At 34.2% G+C, this 24,736-nt stretch overlaps 1 protein-coding gene across 2 annotated transcripts; it reads left to right on the top strand.

Annotated features, from left to right (window-relative positions):
- The first annotated feature begins 49 nt into the window (after positions 1 to 49).
- Positions 50 to 23,577, top strand: LOC117435821 (zinc finger protein PLAG1). 2 transcript variants are annotated; one of them, XM_034059275.3, is made up of 4 exons: positions 50 to 260; positions 16,412 to 16,608; positions 16,705 to 16,774; positions 17,366 to 23,577. In XM_034059275.3, the coding sequence occupies exons 2-4, from the start codon at positions 16,527 to 16,529 to the stop codon at positions 18,618 to 18,620; spliced, it is 1,407 nt and encodes a 468-aa protein (XP_033915166.2). In that variant the 5' UTR covers positions 50 to 260; positions 16,412 to 16,526; the 3' UTR covers positions 18,621 to 23,577. The 2 variants fall into 2 exon arrangements, with proteins under 2 accessions (XP_033915166.2, XP_033915165.2); XM_034059274.3 differs by having other exon boundaries at positions 16,412 to 16,774.
- The last annotated feature ends 1,159 nt before the right edge of the window (positions 23,578 to 24,736 follow it).

Below are 24,736 nucleotides of genomic sequence, written 5' to 3'. Positions count from 1 at the left end.
AGATCTCCCATCCTATTAAAGTGACGGAGCATCTCACCAATCGGAAATAGGAGTGGGGTTGGGCTAGAAATGAGCGTGAGCGTTTGGTTAAGTTTGGTAGCACCGCAGCGCATACACAATGGCTGCTGGAAAGAGGGGAAAGCAAACAATTTTCAGGCCCGCAGCGTCCACCAAAAAATATGAGAAAAAAATTATTAAAAATTCAGAAAATTGTTTGAAGTCAAGAAAAAGACAATAGAAAGGATGTTAAGGCTTCCGCGGTGAGTTTGATGTAAATTTGGTGAATTGTTACTGTCTTCTTGAATTAAAATATCAGGGTTATTTAAATTATGGGAGAGGGTGAGTGAGGGGGGGGGGGGGGGGCGACTCTGTTTGTTAATCAGCCCCCTGTTTGGGACCCCAGAGAAAGGGAGAGGAAGACATAAAAAAATGAAGAAAAAATTAAATAAAATTGTTGAATTGATTGTTGTCACGTCATGTTACTAAGAAATTCATCTCACGGATCAAGGGGAATTTCTGGAGTTACAAAAAGTTGCAAAAAGTTTTGGAAAGTTAGTTAAAAACAATAGTTTACTATAATATTATGACAACAGCGCAAGGAAGACATCCGATGGGGCATGCAAATAAAAATATTGCAAAAATATGTATTTACAATTGCATGTTGCGTGCAGACTACTGCAATTTTCATGTAATTCTGTGCTAAAACACCTTCACACTCATCCATTAAAACAAGCTGGTATTTTCCTGGGGGTAAATTAGAAATAAAGATTTCAAAATGTTGTTGTTTAAGTGATTACAGTGATCAGAGTAAATGTTTTAAACAAAATATGATTGATTTGGGAATGCATATTTAGGGTTAGTTTTGAGCTAAAGTAGATTAAGCACCAATAATAGAGGAGAGCTTGCTTGTCAATATCACATACAACAAAAATGGAGGGAGAACAGAAGGGAAAAACTAATTCAACATTTTACTTTAAATCTATAGTCTATTGTTTTATTCGTTTTCATGGGATAGCTAAAAAGGATGCACAAAGTCAGAAGCGAAGTGTATATTTGAAAGTTTCTTTTAAGAAACGCATTCAAGCTATAGATATGTTTTACTTTGTTAAAACTTTTGAAAATTAATATATTGTGTTTAAAATGCATTATTGTGAACGAATTGCCTTTTTGGGATATTTGGCTTGTCTGTCATGTTTATATTTGCCTTTGAACGTGTGTGTATGTGACGCGCATTAATTAAATGCGTATTGTGATACTTGTTTTGTCTTTTTATTTGTGTTAACTGCAATTTTGAGTTTTAATAAGATAAAAGCTGGCTTTTCTGTTTATTTTGATTACTTGTTTTAAAGGCGGCTGTTTTGGATTATTTTAATCTTGACTGGTTAATTGATGAGACGGATGCCTCGGTGCTCCCTACACAGAGCTTTTAATTGTAAGCTTTTGGTTTTACTGTTTTGTATTTTAGTTAGGTATAAATATTTCTCGGAGATAAATGATAAGTATTAAAGTAAGCTATATATGTATACATCTTTACCATATTAAAGTGCAGTTGATATTTTGTTTCACGTGGGAACTTAGACCGAGATCATCTTAAAGAGACAGTACCATATTAGCTTCTGATTTACTGGTACTTTTATGTGTTTTAATTTTTGGGGTAATCACATGGCATGCTTTCTAAAATGTATATGTGATTTTATATTTCGAGAATTGTTGGTTTACGATTTATAATTTACGTAATCAGTGGATACAAAAAACTACAAGTGGTGTACAGTATTATATAAAAGCTTCACATTTATAGAATGGAAAATACATTTCTGCAAAGAAGGATTGTAAATGCTGTTTCCAAAGCTGCCATGTTATAGCAGCATTTCTCTTTCGTTATGTTTTTATATTAAGTGTGCATTTTCTAGTTAGAAGTGGTATCATTTTGTTTTTAAACAGAACTAAAATTGGTTCTGGAGTTTACAAATGGCCATATTTTATTTATTTGGATTTACATATTTTAGGGATCTTTTTAAATAGATAAATAAATTAAAATAACAAAATCAGCAATTTTCTGATTGCTAAATAGTTTTGTGCATTTTATGTTTTTAAATTGAACTATCATTTAACTTCAGGGTTTAGGAAGAGCACATCAAAATAGTTTGCATTAGGAGTAATATACAAATGGAGTGTACCGTTTTTTTTGCTTTTAACAGAATACATAGAAGAAATATCATCGTTTTGGTTAATTTACAACCTCATAGTTTTGTCCTCCAATTGGAAAAGAACGAGAAATATAGTTTAAATATTTGTGTTTATTTCTAAAATCCGTATATCCCAGTAGAGAAGAAGCATGCTTAAACTTGTGCATTTGGTAGTAATTAAAGACAAATATGGTGTCAAATATCCCCTGAGAAATACTATAATCATATTGACCCTGTCCAACAGTGTGCAAAAGCTTTTATATGTGCATGAATTCTGGTATATATTAGAACACATGTTTTATTAGGAATGGGTTTGTTTCTTTTCATTTGGAAACTTTTTCATGTATATGAAGATCTATATGAATATTTATTTTGAAAACCAAACTTAAAGGATGCATTTTAAATGCCAAATACATCCAGCCTATTTTCTAAATAAAAAAGCGTATTTAACACTTATTGTCTGCTACAACTATAATTATAATGCAAATGTTTACAACTAGAATGCAAATGTGTGGTTATTTCTCTGTGGAACATGTTTTGTGGAGTTTATTTTAAAGTTTTATATTTGTCATCTTTTTATGTTATAGTTTATGGCCTTTATCAGCATATCAAACCTAATGTTAGTCTGTTAAACCTTCACTTTATTTTAGTTAAACTGATTGAGACACATTTTGTAAAACAAAACTAGTATCTTTAACTTTACTTGCTTTGCTAGTAATCCTAGCTTGAATGCTGTATTTAAAGATTTCATACACTTGTGTGTGATTTTATATGAAGATGTTATAAATGTTGCAATTTCTTAAGTACACACATGTTTAAAATCTATAGGACTTTAAATTCCTATTTAAACTGCTATCAATCTTGCTTCTTTTCAGCTAAAATGTTTGTTCAATGGTGTGCCAGTTTTACTGCAATTAATTGCAAGCTATTCAGTAGTTGATTTGCATTGTTTCATTCTTGTTGCCTTTTTCAAGAGATGCTTCATTTTAATTAACTTTTACAACAACAACATGTCAGTCACAGAATTGTGTGGTATAAAACTGTTCATTATTGAAAGGAAAGACAAATACCTTAATTAAGAACATATCAAGTTTCTGAACTAAAATATTCTCTGGGTTGGATTCACCTGTTACCATGGCAATAACTGACCATAAATCAATATGTAAACTATGTGGTGTGCATCTGAGCTGCACAGTTTAGTCATCAAAGTGAGTAACTGATTAAATACATTCCATTATTGTATAACACCTATAAAGATAGTTTTCACCATCAAGTGAATATGTAGTACATTTATCCATTAGGTTTTAGTGAAATCAAATTGTTTTCTTAACAGAAAAAAAAGGTTGCTTGAATTGGACTGGGTTTTGTAAATATTACAAATAAGCTGTGCTGAGGAGAGTAACAAAATGGCTTTTTACAATTTTACAAATGTGTCTTACCTTGGACATAAGAAATTGAAGTTATGGTCCAATTACAGTTGGTTTATCACACCAAAGCAATTACTGCTTGTACAAATTGTTTCATAAAATGTTGACCAACCCCACATGGATCTGTGTCCTAGCTGTGTTTGTGGAAAGAATGGTCAGCTGTTTTATATCCTGTTTTTGCTGCAAAGGCTGATCAAGTTTTTTTTTTTGAGGTTTGTTGGTATCCCAGAAGTCTTTAATGTTGGGAAGAGAATCTAGAGATTAATTTTTCAATTTTTCAATAGTCTGGTGAATGTAGGGTTTTATTTAAATACAAGAAGCTTAACTTTTTAATTCATTATTTGAAAAAAGTCTTTGTTGCAGAACAAAACCAGAAATTGTATTCTTTTAAATATATTGTTAAAATTTGAGTGTGCTGATAGATCCCTCTACTTGGCAACAAGGCTTTCATGCACTCTGACAGTCCTCTTACAAACCTTAATCTGGTTTATAGAACATACCAGAACAGGATCATTTCCCAGTCTTTTAAACACAAAAATGACACGCATTTAAGAACTAATCTCCGCTGTCTTCTGAACTTTTGAGGACAGGTAATTTGCAAGTCCTGTAAATTCTCAGTGTTTTCAGGCTCAAAATGTGTTTATATTAAGTTCCTTATTCATGCATGTAAGACAATTCTAATGTAAACTTAAAATAAATAAGTTGGCCTCTACTTATAATGTGGCATAGTTCAAATAGTTGGTCAGAAAAAACTGTCACAGCATTGACAAACATTTGACAGACATAAAGCTAACACAAAAAATAGCAACATGAATTGAAGGTTTCTGCCCAGTGTGGCCTGGCTCCTGATGTAGATTGAGTTGAAGCTGATCTTGTTCACTAGTAGTACTGCAGTTAATGCATATTTAACTCTGTAATGCCCGGTTCGGTTTCACTTGGGACGCTTAGCCACCCCTCCTTTTTTTTTTTTTTTTTTTTTTTTAAATCCAGTCTCAAAAGCCAGAATTGTTCAAGTGGAATACATTGTGTTTGCTGAGAAGGGGGTTGTACAAGAAATGGAATCTCTATATATAATTTTTGTCTATTTTATAAAATGTTTGCGCATTACAGGGTTAATTGAGCCCTACCACGAGACTGAAGAACTGCAAACCATTGATCTTGGAGAATAACAAACATGGCTAATCTCACTGGGTAACAGATTTCTTGGTTATCGGTAAAATGTTTTCCTGTATTTCCCCTTGTTTCTTTAAGATCTTGAATGTGTAAGCCATTTTTATTTTTATTTTTTTGGATAGTGTTAATGGCTTCATCAAAACTAAAATCATTCATAATAAATTGCACAAGAAAGCCATTCTCTTTGACTTTACTGAATTTCACTTACTCTTCCAATATGTTTGCTTTAAATATGTATAATTCTGCAGTATTCTTGAGTATCCTTATGTCTTGGTTTCTAATGAATTATTTGCTAACGGAGAAAAGATGTCCAGAAAAAGATTCTGTACCAAAAACATGTGTTTCTATTTGTATCTGAAGTCTTCCGTATTTAAAGTTCTTCTATGTCTGTTATGACTAAAATAAATACCAATACAAATTGTTTGACTTCGTTTGAGCCTATTAGTTACAATCCAGAGTTGCTTACTTAATGAAGTTAATCAGCATTAACAGAAGTATGCACTCAGTGTTCATGTCAAATGAAAATGTATACTTGTTTATCATAATTCTAGTATTAATACAGCCTTGTAATCTCCTCCAAGATCAAGGTATATCATTTGTTTTAGAATGTCATATTACTTTAACAGCTGACACCAACAAAAAGATTAATATCAATGTCAATTTAAATAGTTTATTTGTTTAGGTTGTCTTTTAGGGCTTTTTAAAAAAATGTATTTTCATAATATAAAAAAAATACTAAAGTGTTTAAATTTAGAAGAATTTACACCTGTCCAAAATCAGAACAGCCTGGTCAACAATTGGTTGATTTCTATAGTAATTGTAGCTAACAAAATCATTCAATTCTGTACTTATTGGATACATGGGTCTCAAAGTTGCAGTTCTAAACAAAACATGTTATCGCACACTTTTTACTGATATCTGATAGAATTTAAGAAAGTTCCCAGTTTCTATGCCTCATTCTTGGCTTCTCTGTTTGGACTTGACTGAATGTGGTGACAAAACCTAATTGAAATACAGCTATAATTGGGATATATATATATATATATATATATATATTTCTTTACAAGGCATTTTCATGTATTGAAAATACAACCCAGAGAAATATATTGCCTTACAAATAACTGATTTTGATGAATTTCACACTAAATGCTAGACTCCAAGTAGGGTTAATAATTAATTTTACAGTTTTTTGTGATGGTACTGTAACGGGTAAGTGGCAAAGAGGAAACTTATTGCGTTTAATCAGTCCGAATATGTACCACTGTAAGAGTGCCACGATAGCTCACACCAAATGTGTTGTTTTTCATTGGCTGAAGTACAGTTATAGTAAATGTCAATTGAAACTCCTTGTTTATGTGAAAAGGACACAATGATAAACCTGTGTATGCTGCCTTCATGTGTTTATTTATTGCATTTATATAGCACTTTATACAAGTATTGCAAAGCAGTGTACAGTACATGGCAGAAAAAAGAACAAATCACAATACATTTGTATAGCAATTTACAAAAGGCAATGTGAGCGTTGGGCTCTAGAACAGCAGCAACCAAACCTACAATCGTATATATAAATCATGAGGAAATCAAGTTCATATGTTCAATTTCTGAAACTGAACCTGTGTACACGTTCTTGGACAAATCAGATGTGATTTCTGTATCGACAGGTGTCCTTACTGATTGTTAATGCTGTCTTGGAATTCAATGACCAATGTGGATTTACACATAAACAAGTCTCTTTTGGGGGAATGAAATGCAGCACTATGGCATAGATTCAATATTTTACTCATTGATGGACCTGCTTTTCTGACTTCTGAACCCCAAAATAATTGATTTCTGTTTGAATAAAAACGCTTAGCATTTTATTTCTGTTACAGAGTCTTCATTTTTGTTTTAATGAGCTATATGCAAACTGTGCTGTGAATGAAGTTTGTATGAGGGAATATGTTCTTTTTTTTTTTTTTTTTGTCTGTTTGCTTTAGGGCAACATACTGCACTTTACTCAAGAATAGGATTGCAGAAGAACAGTCAATGTATACAAAATACATTCACCTCCAAATTCTTACTGTTTAAATATTTGGTTAAAATCAACAGGAATAAAAAGCGAAGTGCGATTATTTAAAAAAATATATATATATATTGCCTTTACAAAAACGAGAAATTAAAGTGGAACTTGAACCTAGAATTAAGCCTTTTACTGTCATGTCTAAGTACCAACTGTCCCTCTTCAGCTATATCGCGATTTCATGTTTTTCCAACCAAGATTTGAAAACCTTGGGTAAATAATTTGTGTTGCACAAAATGTATTAACTGTTTGCATGTTCTGTAATATATTTTACACACAGGGCAGCAGTGTGGAGTAGTGGTTAGGGCTCTGGACTCTTGACCGGAGGGTTGTGGGTTCAATCCCCAGTGGGGGACACTGCTGTTGTACCCTTGAGCAAGGTACTTTACCTAGATTGCTCCAGTAAAAACCCAACTGTATAAATGGGTAATTGTATGTAAAAATAATGTGATACCTGTATAATGTGAAATAATGTATAATGTGATATCTGTATAATGTGAAATAATGTATAATGTGAGATCTTGTAACAATTGTAAGTCGCCCTGGATAAGGGCGTCTGCTAAGAAATAAATAATAATAATAAATAATAACATTAGCTTAGTTTTACAAATGTGTTTCTAATGGCTCTGTTCAAAAGATATCCTCGAAAGACATTAAAATAGAAGTTCAGTGTTGCAATTCTTTTTTTGGTAAAAAGTCTATAGGACTTCCACTGCTTCCTACCAAAAAGCATTTCGTTTAGCATAGTTCCAATGTTTTGTAGCTGTTATTCACTTAAGGTAAATATTCCCCTGTTTTTAAAATATGTTTTGTATTTTAGAAGAATTTGCTACTAGTGCTGTTAATAAAACAAATACATGAAGACAGAAAAACGATTTGTTTTAAATCGGAAGAATCTGAAAATATTAAGAAAAGGTATCGTATTAAATATCTGAGGCAATGACAAATTAGAAGTTACTGAATTGTAATTACAAGTGATACAACTACTTTAAAAAAATGGCACGCTGAATTTCTATTCAAAGTAAAAGCAACCCATCCTGTGTCAAGTTTATTTAGTCATCTGTTTATTTATTTTTTTAACAAATTGTATCTGTAGCAACACAATTTGATGGTTTTATTTAGGCTACAGAATTTTTTGAAATGTGACAAATTATTTGTACTGTTGTGTGGCTGGTGCATTGACTAACATTCTTATTTTAAATAGTATTTTTTTATAGTATCTTTACATTTAAACCATTAATTACTGTGTGAATAGTGATTTACGATTTGAAAAGTAGAATATAAAGATGACTAGTAAAACAAGTTTTCACAGTGTTTACCTATTTTAATCTATTAAACATAGATTTACAATTGGCAACAAATAGAATCTTTTTCCTGTGCTTTTTGTTTGGCAATCAATGATTTCATGTTTTCACAATTTGATTGCCATGTAGCAGTGATGTTGTCTATACTGTCCATGTACAGAATAGTGCACCACTGTTATACAAGTATAGAATTAAGGTGGTTATTTTTAATGCTTGGTAATTGTATATTAAATAAATCTAATGTTCTGGAACTGAAAAGACAAATCACACTGCAAATGTATTTTTAAAAAATCCAACTCAACTGAGGAAAAACTAAAAAATGTAAGTAAAAAAGCACACTCATGCTTTCAAATGATGAAAGTGAGTAATGTGTGTTTTTTTTTTTTTTTTTTTTACAGCTCACACATAGCACTAATCTAGGCAAACCTTATTTAAGGTACATTTGGTAGTCCAAGATTAATGATCAAGTGTGTAAAGTAGAAACGTGTAGATTGAGAAAAGAAACCGCACTGTAGTGCAGAATTCTAATGGCTAAAAAAAGCAATACTTTTGTGTTTGTTCATCTTGTGATGAATTGACCCACAAATAGTTGAACACCATTACAGTGGGGCAGTTTCCGTGGAAAGAACAATTAAGTCCCCTTTTTCTCACTTTTTTTCTTTTAGCCAGAGACATTTCCTCCCAAATGCAAATAACGTACCGTAATTCCTTTTGGATTTAAGATACACTTTTTTGAACCATTTTTTGCTTGTCAAAATAGCCTGCATCTTAAATTCGAGTATAGTGATGCATGTATTAATCAACAACAAAAGAGGTGACTATCAGAGTACACAAACAGCAACGTGACAGAGTGCTGAGAAAACGAACTAAGACGTCGCTGCCCGAATACACAAGCTGCAATGTGACTTACTGCCGAGAAAAGACGAACCAAAACGTTACTGCCTGATCTCGAATCATCCATGACACACAGGCAGCCATTTTCATAGAAGCATCATTAGCTTCCTGAGGAATTCAAAGAGAATATTTTACATTTTCAGCGTTTCTAACAAACAGTACCAGCTTGGACAGATCGGAAATGCTGATCAGGCCCCCTGTATTTTCCGACATGCTAAGCAATGCCACAGTTCACAAATTGGGAGAAAAACAGGTGTGAGTAATCACGACTGGAATTGAAAAGCAGCACATAACTTATGTTCTGTGTGATAGCAGATGGCTGCAAACTGCCTCCATATGCGTAATTGAGGTTGTATCTTTGTAAATGCATATTTATTTGTTTTTTCCCTCAAATTTGAGGGCGGGAAATTTGGGCTGCGTCTTAAATTCCAAGGAATACGGTAATGTAATATTAAAATACAGGAGGATATTTTAAAATATTCCTGTCTGGGTTCCAATTTGGCATTGCACGTCTGTCGTACAGCTTTCTTAAATTGGGTTTCTATAAACTTTTTAGGTTGTGTTGAAGCAGTGCAAGTGCAGCCTGCCTCATTTGGCCAAATGTAGTAAAAATAAATAAAATTTTAAAAAAAAAACTAGGTGGAAAAAAAAGTATTCCATAAGAAAGCGTGGTGTGCTATCCTTGTATTTGCTAAATGTTTTTTTTGACTGCATATATATTATAAACCTACTATACATGTGCATAAGTAATAGACAAGATTTCTTAGAACTTTAGCAGTTCTGAACCTTATTTTAGTCTATCAACAGAGCTAAAATACCAGCACTTTAGGTTAATAATATAAAAATGATCCAGTCAATGTTAAGTACCGTACATTAAGATACTGGCAGTAAATCTACAATAAGTTATCCTACTTGCTCACCTTTTCCACTACATAATAATACTACTAAAAAATACCTGAATCCGAATTACGCAGGGACCGTGCAAGGCTTTCTGGAACTACTTTTTTGGTCAATTGTATGGCTGTAGCGTGAGAAGGTGATTTACCCATCCTTAAAGTCGTACAATGTTTTACACATGCACTTCCTGTAGGGTGTGGTATGTGTGGAAAGGTGGCCACTGAAATCTGAACTGAATGATCACCAAAGGGGCTGGCCATTTGTTCAAGGTGTCAGTCAGCCATGCATCGTCCATATATCGGTGTTTACTGGCTGCTGAGAGCAAAACCAAACCGGTTGATATTCTTTGTCACCATGTATTCAACCCTTTTTAAGTAGTTCCTGGTTTTCCTGTGGTTACCATGTGTTACACTAATACATAGATCTACCATGTTTGTTTGTATCTTTTTGTAAAGCTAATCAAAGTGAAGATGAACATTTCAGCTTGTGCACCAATTAAAGGGACTGCCAGAAAAGTGTGGGGGGGGGGGGGGGGGTGCGTGTTGTTTTGTTTTTTTTAAATACCATCTTTACAGCATATTGGAACACACCTAGAAGGAATATTACTACCCCTAATTCTATCAGGCAAGGTGACCTACAGGGAGGTGTGAAGGGATGTTGGTCACCATGTTTTAAAACTGAAACATCAGTTAAATATGCAAACTTTGGTTGTGCAAGTGCATACCAACCTAGCACCCTCTTTCGAGCTTATGTGAGATCTGTTGTCTTGTCCAACATGACTGAACAGTTTTTATTTCTTCCTGAATACATATCAAGGATCATATTTGAAAAACAAAATCAGTGGGAATGCCCATTAACAAAAGAACATGTCCTTGATGTACTTTGTTATTACTTCTAAAACATTGCTACCGGATATTGTAGCCAAATAAAACATTACTGAGCCGTTAATGAGTTTCATCAATTGATGATAGATTAAAAACATCCTCCAAACATCAGATATTGTACCACACTTGCACAATATCCAGTTGTACGATTATGCAATACAGGAAATAGACCAAGTAATAACTGGTCACAAAGGGAAGTATTGCAAATCAATGTAGTTATATTTATTGTACAGTGGAAAAAAGTTGGTACAATAAATTCATTATAAGATGAGACATACAGAACTTAAGTAAAATTCACCAAAAATGTAAAATATTTTGTTGTGGTTTGTTCCTCTTATATAAACATTTAGAAAAGAGTGGGACATTTCTGTTTCCTAGCCACCAGAGCGTGTTGCAACATGACCTTTACTGTTTGAGAGCAACTACCCACATAGAACATATTGTGTTGGTTTTAATCTCTAGGGAAACAATTACTTGTCTCTGCAATTTTCATCCATTTCTTAAATAGGTTTTGGCTCTGTATTTTGTTTTGAGTCACTTTGTTGTCCTGCATGATTACACACCACGTGTTTTTAGGGCTGCTTTGTTGTGCATTTTACAGTTAAATTAAATGTTAGGATTGTAGAATTGCTCCAGCTATTTGAATCTTGCTGCAGTTTTGAAGTAAAAGTGAAATGTAAGGCAACAGTTTTTACCAGAAATTGTATACATCTGTGTATATAATAAAATAATGTAATTGCAGGGGTGTGCAATTCGTGTTGCCGACGCCAGGGACAACAACATTTGTGTGACGTACAAGAAGTTTTGCTGTTATACTTTCTGTCAGACAAGTAGTTTTTATATATTTATTTGTCCTATGCTCGTTCTGTTGCTACAAAGACACTCCAGGTATATTTGTAGAGAGACATGCAAGTTTATAAAAACTGAATTGTGGAAGTCTAGCACCAAAGCACAAACATTTTAAAAAGTGTTTATGCCTCACCCCTATCACTTCTGATCGGCTAGCTGTGGATGAAGCTGATCTTCCATTGGTTAAAAGAAACCCAGAAATGGCTGCCAAGAGTCTCTGGCAAGGCAAAGACTAATCTGTTAAACTTAAGGTATTTATGTTTTTTGTAAATGAGCAATTAAGTGATACTGCTTTCTTAATACATGAACCTGATATTTAAATGCAGCAATCTAGTAAAGTTTAAAAAAAAAAAAAAAAAGTTTACTGTTTTAGAAGCATTTCAAGACAAACTCCCTGGCAATTGTTTTCTTTTTTCAATCTTAGTGTTGCTAACCTAGTTTGCTATTAAAAAAAAAAAAACAACTAAATTTGAACAGAAGCGATATTAGTTATTTATTGGACATGCACAATCTATCGATTTGTGAAACTATTAAAACATGAAGATTGACATGTTTAAAATGATAGAAATGAAATGCTTATATGAGATTATCTGTACAGTATTTTAAAATAAGACTGAATCTCATGGCAATGTGTGTATTAATTCATTTATGTATTTATTTCAGTGAGTAAGTGCAGGGAAAGAATGTTGCCTTCCCCCCAAAAAAGGAAAAAATAAGCCACCAGGGTATAAAGCCAGGATCACCCTGCTGCAGCAGTGTTCCAGCTAGCCATCATGGGACAAGATGTTAGATGAGGAAAAATAAATGTTATATATACGGTTACAAAAAAGTATATAATAGAAATAAACAAAAGATCACTTTTTTCTTTGCAAAATTTGATGGAGCCTACTGTAAATACTGTGTGCATTTTGGTAGAAAAACAGTGAAACTTGACAGGTTATTCACGAGTCCTTTTAAAAAATCTAGGGTTCAGCAGTTACAAAACTGAAAACTTCAAAAAATCAGAATTCCGCACACCAGCAGTAATACAGTACGTTTACATGGCACAAGTATTCAGAATAAGTATTTGGAATACTAGAATATTCTGAATGCTGTGTATACATGCAGGTGGAATCCTCTTATTCCTCCACAGCAGTGTGGAGTAGTGGTTAGGGCTCTGGACTCTTGACCGGAGGGTTGTGGGTTCAATCCCCAGTGGGAGACACTGCTGTTGTACCCTTGAGCAAGGTACTTTACCTAGATTGCTCCAGTAAAAACCCAACTGTATAAATGGGCAATTGTATGTAAAAATAATGTGAAATAATGTATAATGTGATAACAATTGGAAGTCGCCCTGGATAAGGGCGTCTGCTAAGAAATAAATAATAATAATAATATTCTGCGTTTACATGGTAAACTGAATATTCCTTTTATGCCATTAACGCTTGCACACCTTCCCATTGCAAACCAAGAGTGCAGATTGTAGTAGAATACTTTTGTTGTTTATTGTAAAGAACTGGTAGTGTGGACGTATATTTCTGTTTTGTTATTTTCAGATCTGAATCTGATATTTTGAGATTGTGTAGATGCTTGTGGGTCTTAATTCAGTGCAATGTGTTCATGCAGACATGCACGCTTATGCCTTTATTAATATAACAAGGAGACAGATTGAAGACGAGCCAAGAACATCGTCAACAGAGCCTACAGTAAACAAATTTTACAGTAGAATAACCATAGTAAATAAAGCAAATACTGTGTGTGTATAATTGTCATCATGCATAGTTGCTTTCTCTAAGAGCATTTGATTGAATTTCTGTTAGAGCTGTAATTGTATATAAATAAATGTTTTTAAATGTAGTTGTATATTTGCAGATCTAGCATGTATTGATATTTGTTTTCTGTATATTCTTTTGTACTCCAATTGTAAGAGCATTTTATACTGTATCTACTGGAATTAAAACATTTTGAAAAATAAAATATAGATGTGTGTGATGGCCAGTATATTATATTATAATGAGATGATATACTGGATTATTTTCCTTCAGTCTCGTCAGTCAGGGCAACTTCTTCAAACCCGATGACCACACCAATGTGGAAGTGCACCCCATGAGATGGTGCACCCCTTGAATAAATATTTTTGCTACTTACTTAATAGTTCTACACAATGCTTTTAATACAACATCTAGTTTTTTTTATACACTTACCGTCAATTTTGTAATAAGAGTAAAAAGTTGAGTGAATAAACACCTACAGCAAAAGTACAGATGTGGGGAAAAGCTTGCAAAGAGGAAAATGTACAATATGTGCTTGTTTGTTCTAGTTTTAAAATGTTAAACTCAGGTTTTTTTTTTCCATAGTCTACCCTTACATCGCATGACGTGCACATGTTAATGGCACTACCCACTTCTGTTCTGTGTGTTTTTTTGTTTTTGTTTTTTGCTTTTAGTACAGTGTTTTTAAAACTTTACATCAATGACTAACTTGATCAAGGTCTCTGAAATCCCCCTTCATGATTTATTTCCGCCATCCTTTTAAACACTTCTGCACATCTCTCTGTTTCTTGCCATCGAGCTGTTTTATGACTTTAAAATCCTTAAGTGATGTCTCCTCATCAGCCCAAAAGTACCCGCGTTTCCTGGCACGTGCCGCCATGTTTAATGCTGTATTTGTTGTTGCACGTGTCTGTTGTGGGTTACGCTTCATAGTTGGTATGCTGTTTACATGGCTTTATATTCCACTAGTATTCTGCATACTAGTGGAATATGCCACCTCCAATATTCCGACTATGCAGAGGTGGAGTATTCGTCTTCATATGGCGGAATATATATTTGGTTTGTTCAGTATTCTGAATGTGGAATATTACTGGCCATGTGAAGGCACTGATAAAGTTGGCAATGATTTCGTATCTGATGCAACAAACTAAAACACCTGAACATCAGGAGTTGGATTCACCTTGTAGAGAAAGTAGGGGATGAACAGGCAGAAGCTATTTTTATATTTGAATAACTCCCAAGTATTGCTTTATTATAGTTGTACTCTTAGTATGATACTTAAACATTTCCCTTAAAGTATGTTATAAATGTGTTGAGGGAGAGGTAGGGTCATAGGGAACCTTTTGTATATCTTGAATTTAGTGAACCAGTCAAGCTTCAAGGTTAGATCCGCCCCTGTTAATCACTGATTCATTGATTGTGTTCACTGTTAAACAAATCTAAAATCCTACAAGTTTTATATTCTACTTTTTGTGTGTGTTTTGTGTGACCAAGTAGGGGGGTAATATTAGATTTGTTTTTGTATTTTGTCCCTTGGACAAGTGTGGTTTTTTTTTTTTTTTCTTCAAAAATTGCACACCCCTGAATTAACTGTGTTAAAATATATCGTCTAATACTGATACATGTTTGAGTGCAAGTACTTTTTAAATAGCTCTAAGTGTTGCTCGGCAGCTTGTAATGTTTTAAATATACAGCTGTTTTTACATAACTTGAAAAAGTTGATCTTAAGTTACCATGTAAATGGAGACAAAACATTCTGAAAGTTGCTTTTTCAACAATGACCAGTTTCATCAGCTGTTTAAGAAATACACTAATAGTACATACAGATAACACTGTCCTACACAACGTCTGCCAGACCTTAATTGGATAAGATGTATGGATAAGAGCTTAAGGAAGGGTGCACTGGTCTTCCAACAGGTGTGAATTAACAAATGGTATTATAAATACAATTCAGTATGCAAGCTTTTGTAGAATTGTAGTGAAACTAGTCAACAATAATTTGTAGAAATGGTGAAAAAAAAGTGTTGATATTAACACTCTTGAAAGACCCTTTAGTGGCACAAAATATGCAAGCTTCTCTTCTAATTAAATAAACTGAGGCATATGCAAATACCACTGCCCTTGTACCTCTTAATCAGTTGTTTTTATATGGAAAAGGTTACTGCTTATACCGTTTTAGAATTTTTTCATTCTACTGTATCATTTTTAGTATGTGTGTGATATATATTGTATAATTAATTACACACACGCATGTACAGGAACCCCAATTTTGAGTTTCTGCAGAAGTTATATTCCATATGGGATGTTCTTGGGTGGGGGGGGGACTTCACCTCCCAATAATCTTTTGGTGGCACTGGATGTACAAAGGTGATTTGTAAAGTCACATGACTGCTTTACTATAGTGCTGTGGAAAACAATGTTTCTATTAAGAGCAGTGGAAGCCACATAATTTTAGTTGCTCGTTGTACAGTATTCTCATCTGAAAAGTTGCATTGTTGTGCAATAAATTAGTTTGTGTGACTTATCTTGAAAGCAATGCTAACAATTGATTTTAAATCCTTTCTTACATATTTTTAGCCTCATTCTTTAGTTATTTTTTCTTGCACTGCAATTTTTTTTTTTTTTTCTGGAAAGGACCGTTTTATAATCACTGTAGGACACTTCATGGTGTCTGTTGTGAAGTGTGGTAATGTTAACAATGCACACAGTGCAACGTGTCTTATTGCTTATCTTTTTTTGTATTCTTGTATCTATTTTCTGTTTGTTAATTTTGGATAATCTTGAATTTATAAATAAGCAAAGAATTGTGATTCTGTGTGTACTGGTAAATCATTGTCCTTAAAGACAAATTGATTTGGCCTCAGGTAGCACTCCATTAACATTAATTGACAAATGATGCTCATTTTAGATGGATATAGACATTTTCTCTTTTTTTAATGCATTTTTATATTCTTTTTTTAACATAAGCACTTTCTTTTTCTTTTCAGGCCCCAAGTACTAACTGTGTTGACCACATGAAACAAGAAAATCCACCCAAAACTAAAGCATTTAGTAGAGCTGGGCCATACCTGTGTCCAACGAGAAGGCCTGCCTTAGACTGCAATGGCCACGATCATACCCGGTGATTTAGCAGATGTTGAGGAGACCCAGAAAGTCCCAGCCGCAGCAGGGAGACGTAAGCGAGGTGAAAGCAAACCCAGAAAAAACTTTATGTGCCAGCTGTGTGATAAAGCCTTTAGCAGTGTTGAGAAATTAAAGGTGCATTTATATTCTCACACAGGAGAAAGGCCCTACCCGTGCTCTCACCTGGACTGCACCAAGGCCTTTGTTTCTAAGTACAAGCTGCTAAGGTACTAAATTCTCTTTGAAGCTCAACTAAGACCATGTGTTCATATATAGCCCTGTACAACTTTACATACAGTATATAATTGTAGCTGTAAAGAGGTTTTTTTTATGCTTATCTATATCTGCAGTTGAAAATATTTGTAATGGCAGTAATCATTTAGTAGAACTACCACTAAGTGGTGATGTTTATTTCAGGTTTTAAGTGGTACTATGTCAGTTTTAAGTTGATATAAGAAATCTATTTAAAAATGTTTTTTTTAGTATAAGATGTTGTATTAGATCAACATGTGTTATTCTCAGTATCTGGAGTTTTAATTACTGTTGCATGAAACGGCTGCTTTTAACAAGCAAACTAAACTTCACTGCTTTTCATGTTATATTGATGCTGTCCAGTTGGAAACTGATTTAGTATCTCCATATAGCGGTGTTGTCATTTTCCAATGGATTCTAGTTTAACTGCAGCTAGTGTAGTGATTTCTAGCATAATTTATTTTGGCCTAGTATAAAATACATGGTTACACATTCTTTGCCAAATTAATGCTAATAAGTTATTGTTAAAATACATAAATACTTACAGAATATATCTCTGTTTAAAGGCATATGGCTACTCATTCTCCTGAGAAAATCCACAAGTGTAATTATTGTGAGAAAATGTTTCACCGCAAAGATCACCTAAAGAATCACCTTCATACACATGACCCAAACAAAGAGGCTTTTAAGTGTGAAGAATGTGGCAAGAACTACAATACCAAGCTTGGTTTCAAGCGTCATTTAGCCTTGCATGCTGCAACCAGTGGTGACCTCACCTGTAAGGTATGTTTGCAAACGTTTGAAAGCACAGGGGTGTTACTGGCACACCTGAAGACCCACGCTGGTAAGTCTTCAGGTGGGACCAAAGAGAAGAAGCACCAGTGTGAACACTGTGACCGCCGTTTTTATACCCGCAAGGATGTTCGTAGGCACATGGTGGTGCACACTGGGAGAAAGGACTTTCTCTGCCAATACTGCGCTCAGAGATTTGGTCGGAAGGATCACCTAACACGACACATGAAGAAAACCCACACGCAAGAACTGCTTAAGGTCAAAACAGAACCACTGGACCTTTCCGACGCCTTCTCCTTTAACCTTTCTTTACCAATAAAAGACGAACTGCATTCAATGATGTCCATATCTTCCAGTGAAGTTGCCTCTAAGCCATTCGCCAACACTTTGCAGCTAAACATCTACAACACCCAGATCCAGCCAATGCAGAGTGCTGGACCTGCACACCAAATGGTCACCACATCCTTGCCTTTTGGAATGACCTGTCCCCTCGACATGGAGTCGGCCACTCGCCTTCCCCACCAACTTTCTTTAAAATATCAACTTGGTTCTACCTCATGTGCCATTTCTATGCCTGAAAAAGAACAGCCATTAAAGGGAGAAATAGAGAGCTATTTAATGGAACTACAAAGCAGTATGCCATCTTCATCGCAGGATACTCAAAGCGCTGCTTCAAAGCTACAATTGGAGGCACTGGATGATGGACCTGGGGATGTTTCACTCTCAAAAAGCTCTGCTTCTGACAGTGAACCTCTTCACTCCTCTTCATTAGACTTCTCTCAACTATTTAATTTCCTGCCTTTAAATGGCCCTCCATATAACCCATCTGTTTCAGTCGGAGGCCTGGGAATAAGTTACATCCAAGAGGATGCTGTATCCTCTCTGTCCCAGCTCCCCTCACAGTCCCATGAGCCACAACACCCTGGGAGTGGTGTGGGCATAGGCCACTTGCCAGGATTGCCTTCAGCCTTTACAACCAGCCTAAGCACAACTACCACCCTGCCTTGCTTTCACCAAGCCTTTCAGTAGGCTATGGGAGCTTCTTACCAGAGGAAAGCCAATGTATCTGCCAAATATTCTAAAATATTTTTAAAAAGCCAGTAACATAATTTAAATGTATTGTAGATTTATAAGAAATATAGCCTTTTTGGTGGTAATGTGGTTTGGTTTTTGAGAACATCCACAGGTGGCGTTTTGCCTTATTCTGAGAGTGGATCTTATAAGTAGTGTTAAACTGACAGTTTTAAAAAGCTGCAGCTGTGATCGGCCTCCACTGCCATTTTTTTCTGAAAGGTCAATATCAGCCTTTAGTATTTTTTGGATTTGGAGAGGTTTCCTGTAACAGTGAATGTCCCTAATGGGCATTTAACATAAACGCTAAAGCGTTAGAATAGAGTCCCCTTTCTTACAAAAGCTTGGTGCAATACTGTTAACAGTAACCAGTTTTACATGTCTAAATAAACATATAGCACTTCGCATAAGTTCAGGTGTATTTATGCCTAAAAAAAAGTTAATATCCTGCTAAGCATTTGCAGTCCTTTTAAGTCCCTCAGTTTTAGTGAAATATTTAACTGTTAATCATGTAATAGTACTTATTGCAAATTATAAGTTATCTATGTCACTTTGAACTTTATTGCCAAACCTGTTCAAACCACATTTTTTTTCTGCTGTTGTGTTGTTTTTTAATTCATTATATATGATATAATGTTGCACAGTTTCCTGTGATTTGCTGTGCCTACTTTCAGTATTTTTTTGCAGTTGGATTACTTTTGAAATGTAAACAAAAGTTCTGAACCCACTACGAACATTTGGGAGAATGTGTGTAAAAGGTTGCACAGCTGTGGTTGTAACCATTCTCTTAAACAAAAACAAAAAATTTTACCAGGTTACAGCACGGGGGGGGGGGGGTGTGGACAAGGCAGTATTTGTGCTTTTAAATGGTGCATGTAGACAAATATAGAAAACACATTCAAATCTGTATGCTGACAAAATATGAAATGTAGATCTTCCCATGTCAGTGGTGATTTCAATTTTAAAGTATTTTTTTCTAATACAAATAACTAAGTTTTATTTCAGTATAAGCAACTGGATGTTTGTAGCAGATACACCCTTTTTATGTGATCTTTGGGTATTTACTGTATTGTTAAACTTTCAGCGAATAGCAGTTTTTGCCCTAGTGTGTTGATTAGGCTCGTGGGGTTTGTATTTAGCAACAAGTCAAAGATTTATGTTTTAAGTTGACTGGTTCACGTGCCATTTGCTAGTCTTGGCCACATATAAAGGGAGAAGGGTTTGCAGATAAGTCACAAAGAAGGACCTCAAACACAACTTTTGAACCTCATTCACTTTTTGTGTAGTAGCACTGATCTTGTGATCATTCTGTGCTTTTAGTTTAAGTGAAAGATATTGGCAAGTTTTTTTTGTTTGTTTTTTAGTTTTGGTCTTCTTTTATAGATCACTGCTAGCTATGAAAAGTTTGCAACCTTAGTTATGTGGTGATTTAAAAAAAAAAAAAAAAAAAAAGCCTTGGGATATGTTTTTTCAAAAATATGAATGAGCCACATCTATAGGTTTTATAGAAATATAATATTGAATGTATTGTTAATTGGTTTAAATGTGCTTAAGTGTATTTTGTCAAGAGAGTATGTGGTTTTACATTATTGCTTGATCTGCCTCCGTATAAGGCATATTAAATATAGCACTTTCTAAAATCGGAAGCTTTTTTAGAGCAAAAACAACCAAGGATTTGCTTTAGGATTTGTGTTTCATGCCCTTAGATTTCTTATATTTAGTCATTAGAAAGTTTCTTTTGTATATACAAGTTTTAAAATGTGTAATAGTCTTATACAGGTACAATATTTTACAGTTTTTGTTTTGTTTTACTATCAGTGTCATTTTGCTTTACTTGCACAAAATTTCTGTGTCCCTGACTTGAGGCTGTCAATGTAATTAAACTAGTTTCAAATCCATGCATATTAAACATTTTCTCTTCTAGAGAAAGCATGTGGCTCTTAATGAAAAATCACAGTAATAAGTATGCCCTATCTGTTAATCCAACACATTTACTGTAAAATGTACGTAAACTTTCCTTCAAATTCAGTGCCCAGATCTATTTTATGATTACCTGGTGAAGTATATGTGTAAAAATTGTTGTGACCATGTAGTTGTAGCATATATAATTGTCTTGTTCTGCATACTGTGAATATAGTTTTATGGTGACCTAATTTTACAGAATGTGCTACTAATGACAGGCAAGTTTATCTGGTGCAATCTGCTTGCCCACATTTACGAAGGTAGAAAACAGATTGCATAACATTCTTTTGACGTTCAATTATTTTCAACATGCGTTCTGTCAGTTTTCATACCATTGTCACTTGTTTGGGTGCTACTCACTACTTCATAAGCAATACAAACCCTAGCAGCCTCTGTCAATTCCTGTGCTGGATTCCTTTTCTATTGGTATTCAGTTCCTCCAGTGCTCTATACTTTTTACAAACCCTTGTAACTTTAAATGGTTGTAAGTAATTGCAAAGGGTTTTATTGTACAAGTAACATAAATTATATACACTATCAGTACTAGAAGTTTAATTAAAACATGTGTAATGCAATAAATGTATTGGCTACTAATTTGTTAACTGGTAAGGATAAAACAAAAAAATCCTTGTGCATCAAAAGTCCAAGAAAATACAAATTATTTCAAGTTATAGAGTTCAATTGCAGGTATATAGGGGAGGAAATTGTAATGAGGTAGGACATGGATTTTAAAACATGTAAACCTTTTCATCGGAGTGTATTTCACAGCACACCTTTCAAAAAAAAAAAAGTTATGTAACAGTGAGCCATTTTGTCCTTGTTTTGTGAAAGGACTTGCAAGTCAAGTGAGAGACACAGAATTTCAGTATAAGCTTCAGTGGTACAAGTGAACCATATTGAATGTGTATCTTAGAAACACTCCCTGCAATATTTTTGTATTGGATCATGCTGCTAATGCACACTTCAAAACTGCTCCTCATGGTGCTACAGACCCCTTTCTAAACAAGTTTTTAATCCAATTGAGCTAAAAATGCACAGATACTATGCGTAACTGTCATCATATTTGTGTACTGCGACTTAATCTTTTTATGGAATTTTTCTTCTGTAATCACTAGGCATGCTACTATTTGATTTTTTTTTTTTTTGCCAAATCGACGTTTATTTACTGTTTCGGTTTATTTTTCAATTGAAGTAGAGTGGGTGAAATTGACCTATGTTATGCTTTAAAAAAAAAAAAACAAAAACAAAAAAAACACTGCCATTGAGAAACGTCTCATTTAATGAAACCCCTTTATCGTACTGAACATGCAACAAAGCCATAGTTACCAACATTCTCGTTGAAATAATGTTTTGTCACAGCAGAGCTACCTTTTATAGATAAAGATCCTACGCAAATTTAAAAATAGTCTCAAATTCACTGTAGAAAATGCAATATAAACATGTATTACATAGATTTACAAGTAAAAATAATATGCACCAAAAAACCATTCAATAGCATTAGGCGCTTTGAATGACAGGTGCTGTAGCTTGCAAGTGAACGTCCACAATCGGTGCAGGTTTGATTTGACAGTCATTTAAATGAATGAGAGCATTCTAGCGCTGCTTCAGTCAATGACATCTGTCGGAACAGAATGACTGACTGACCATTCAGAGCGAAACGGAGACAGGACAGACAGCAAGTATTAACTACACAAACTAGACTTGATTTCTAAATTATAATTTTGGTAAGAAAAAAAATAGCGAGTGGTTTTACCGACGTTTATTGTATATAAATTAACTTAATTTAACGACATTTAACAAGCTGTACAGATTTAAAATCGATAAGTAGCAAGCCTAAATATCACAATGTATTCTTATGCGAGGAAGACGGGAGTACCCCCTACTGTTCTTATCTTGCAAGTGGAGTACAAGTTGAAAGCAGTTTTCTGGAAGGGACGAGAAGGGCATTTGTTTTTAAACAAATATGAAAACTTCACCTAGCTGGAAAAGCCCCCCCCCCCCCCCCCTTCTCCTCCTGTTTTGGAGTTTTAAGTAACAAGTAGGTGTTACAAAGGAATGGATTTAACAGGGGAAACTGCATTCCAGATGAATTTTGAATATTCATCGCATTTCAGTAATGCCATCCTGTGATAAAGGACGATGTGTTTCCTAATCATGCCTATTTTACTTAATGTATTTACAAACTACTGTTGTATATGTGTGTGTGTATATAGACAAAAGATTGTGCGCATATATAAATTGTGCACAAGCTGTGTAAGATAGTAATTACATTAACGCTGCAACTTTTCATCAAATTCCTAACATTGAAATCATCCAAAGAGACAGATTTATTTGTCTGGAGATTTTTTTTATTTTTTTTTAAATGGTACCTTGCTGCTGTTTAAACAATAGAGCTGCATTCTTACAGGCAACAGTGTTGTCATTTTTTTCCTACAGTATATGAATTGTTTAAATAAATATACAAGAAGGATTTAGTTAGTACTGTGCGGAAGAGTGAAATCCTAGATTGTGTTCTAACCCATTTAATATGATGTGTGTGTGTGCGGGGTGTGGTTTTTTTTTTTTGGTCTTGACTTTACAATACTCCTGAAAGATCCCCGGAACACTCCTCTATGGAGAGATTTTGGAAACGGATCCAGCTGCTGTTCTTCGAAAGATTATTTTTATATATAATTAGGCAATTAAATAAATAATAAAAAAAGCCAAATTTAAACTTGAACGATTACTAGAACTTGTGAAAAACAGTATTTTGGGGGATAGATTGGATTTGTAGTTTTATTAGAACATTTAACACCAGATCTGTGTGAGCTCGGAATATCTTGTGGTAACAAAACACTAGGTATTTGCTATTGTCTTAAATATGGATGTTTTTTTACATAAATATCTCTACCATGGATATGATTTTGTTATGTTTTTATTCATTAATTAAATTCAGTGTGATTAAAGGTGAAAATGGCAAGTGTCATAAATTACAACCCCAACAAAATGAATGTGTGTGTTTTTTTTTTTTAAGAATTGTCTATAATGTTGTAATGTATACAGTGTATTTCAAATGTAGGTAAAATTACACAGATCAAAGATATACTTACTCGAATGACACAGATTAATACCAGTATTTAAAAATTAAATTGTTTTCATACTTTATCCATACGTGTTGGGATACATGTGAATTTCAAGAACTTATTTGTACAATGTTTTAAAGAGTCTTTTTAGTTAGTTTATTCACCTGATTTCCCTGTGGGTTTTTCTTTTTTTTTTGGGGGGGGGGGGGGGGGGTGCTGAACAACAAACTGTGTCCTGAAGCGGATTACTGTATTTTAATGGAGGTGGGGCTATGCTAATAATTGAAGTGGTAAAGGTAATGACTGTAAATTATACAAGAAACACATATAGCAAAGCAAAATAGCACCGGATATTGTATCTTACAAAAAACACAGTGTAGACTGTTCTAACGATTTCAGTTACAGGAATGTGCCTTGGCACTTACAGGACCGGGTTTTCCAATGTGGGCAAATTGCCCACTTCATTAATTTATTATGAAGTGCCCAGTTTGTCTGCAAGTTGCCCATATTGGGAAAATATGGGTCAATGTTTTATATAATTTTAAAACGCTCTTTTGAAATTTTACAGGTAAGCTATACAGTGGTAATGTATAGCCACTTTGTATACCCCTCTAATTGGTTCAAATGTTATCTTTTTTTTTTCATTGCAATTAATACAGGCAATGTATGCTTTTGTATCCCATATTTTCTAATGTATATTAACAAAAACAAAGAATTGGTGCTTTCATTATCCAAATAAGATGTATTGAATTAGCAATATCTTTCCCTCTTTTAACCAGGTACATCAAATGGGGAATACATTTGCATTTTGGCTATTCATAAAATGAGATTCAAGCTTGCTCTTTCTGGGGTTGATGTAAGGATACACCCAAAGTGATTTGCGAGTGCAAAACCCCCATAATGCTGCCGTAAGTAGTGTTTAGTATCCGTAAAGTCTGATTTTACCAGCCACAAAAAATGCAACTTACGTAAAGTGTTCATCTGGCGTTCTGCACCCGCTAACAAATGTGCATTTTCCCATTATTCATTCATTACAATTATATTGAAATC

This window comes from Acipenser ruthenus, chromosome 3 (genome assembly GCF_902713425.1).
Source record: "Acipenser ruthenus chromosome 3, fAciRut3.2 maternal haplotype, whole genome shotgun sequence".
Lineage (NCBI taxonomy): Eukaryota > Metazoa > Chordata > Actinopteri > Acipenseriformes > Acipenseridae > Acipenser > Acipenser ruthenus.
Note: the sequence above shows the minus strand (reverse complement) of the source record. Positions and strands in the feature narration are given on the sequence as shown.

Bases quoted from the DNA above. Each gene is read 5' to 3' on its own strand.
- LOC117435821 (XM_034059274.3), top strand. From the start codon at position 16,527: ATGGCCACGATCATACCCGGTGATTTAGCAGATGTTGAGGAGACCCAG. The intron at 16,775-17,365 runs GTACTAAATTCT...CTCTGTTTAAAG, and splicing joins TCTAAGTACAAGCTGCTAAG to GCATATGGCTACTCATTCTC.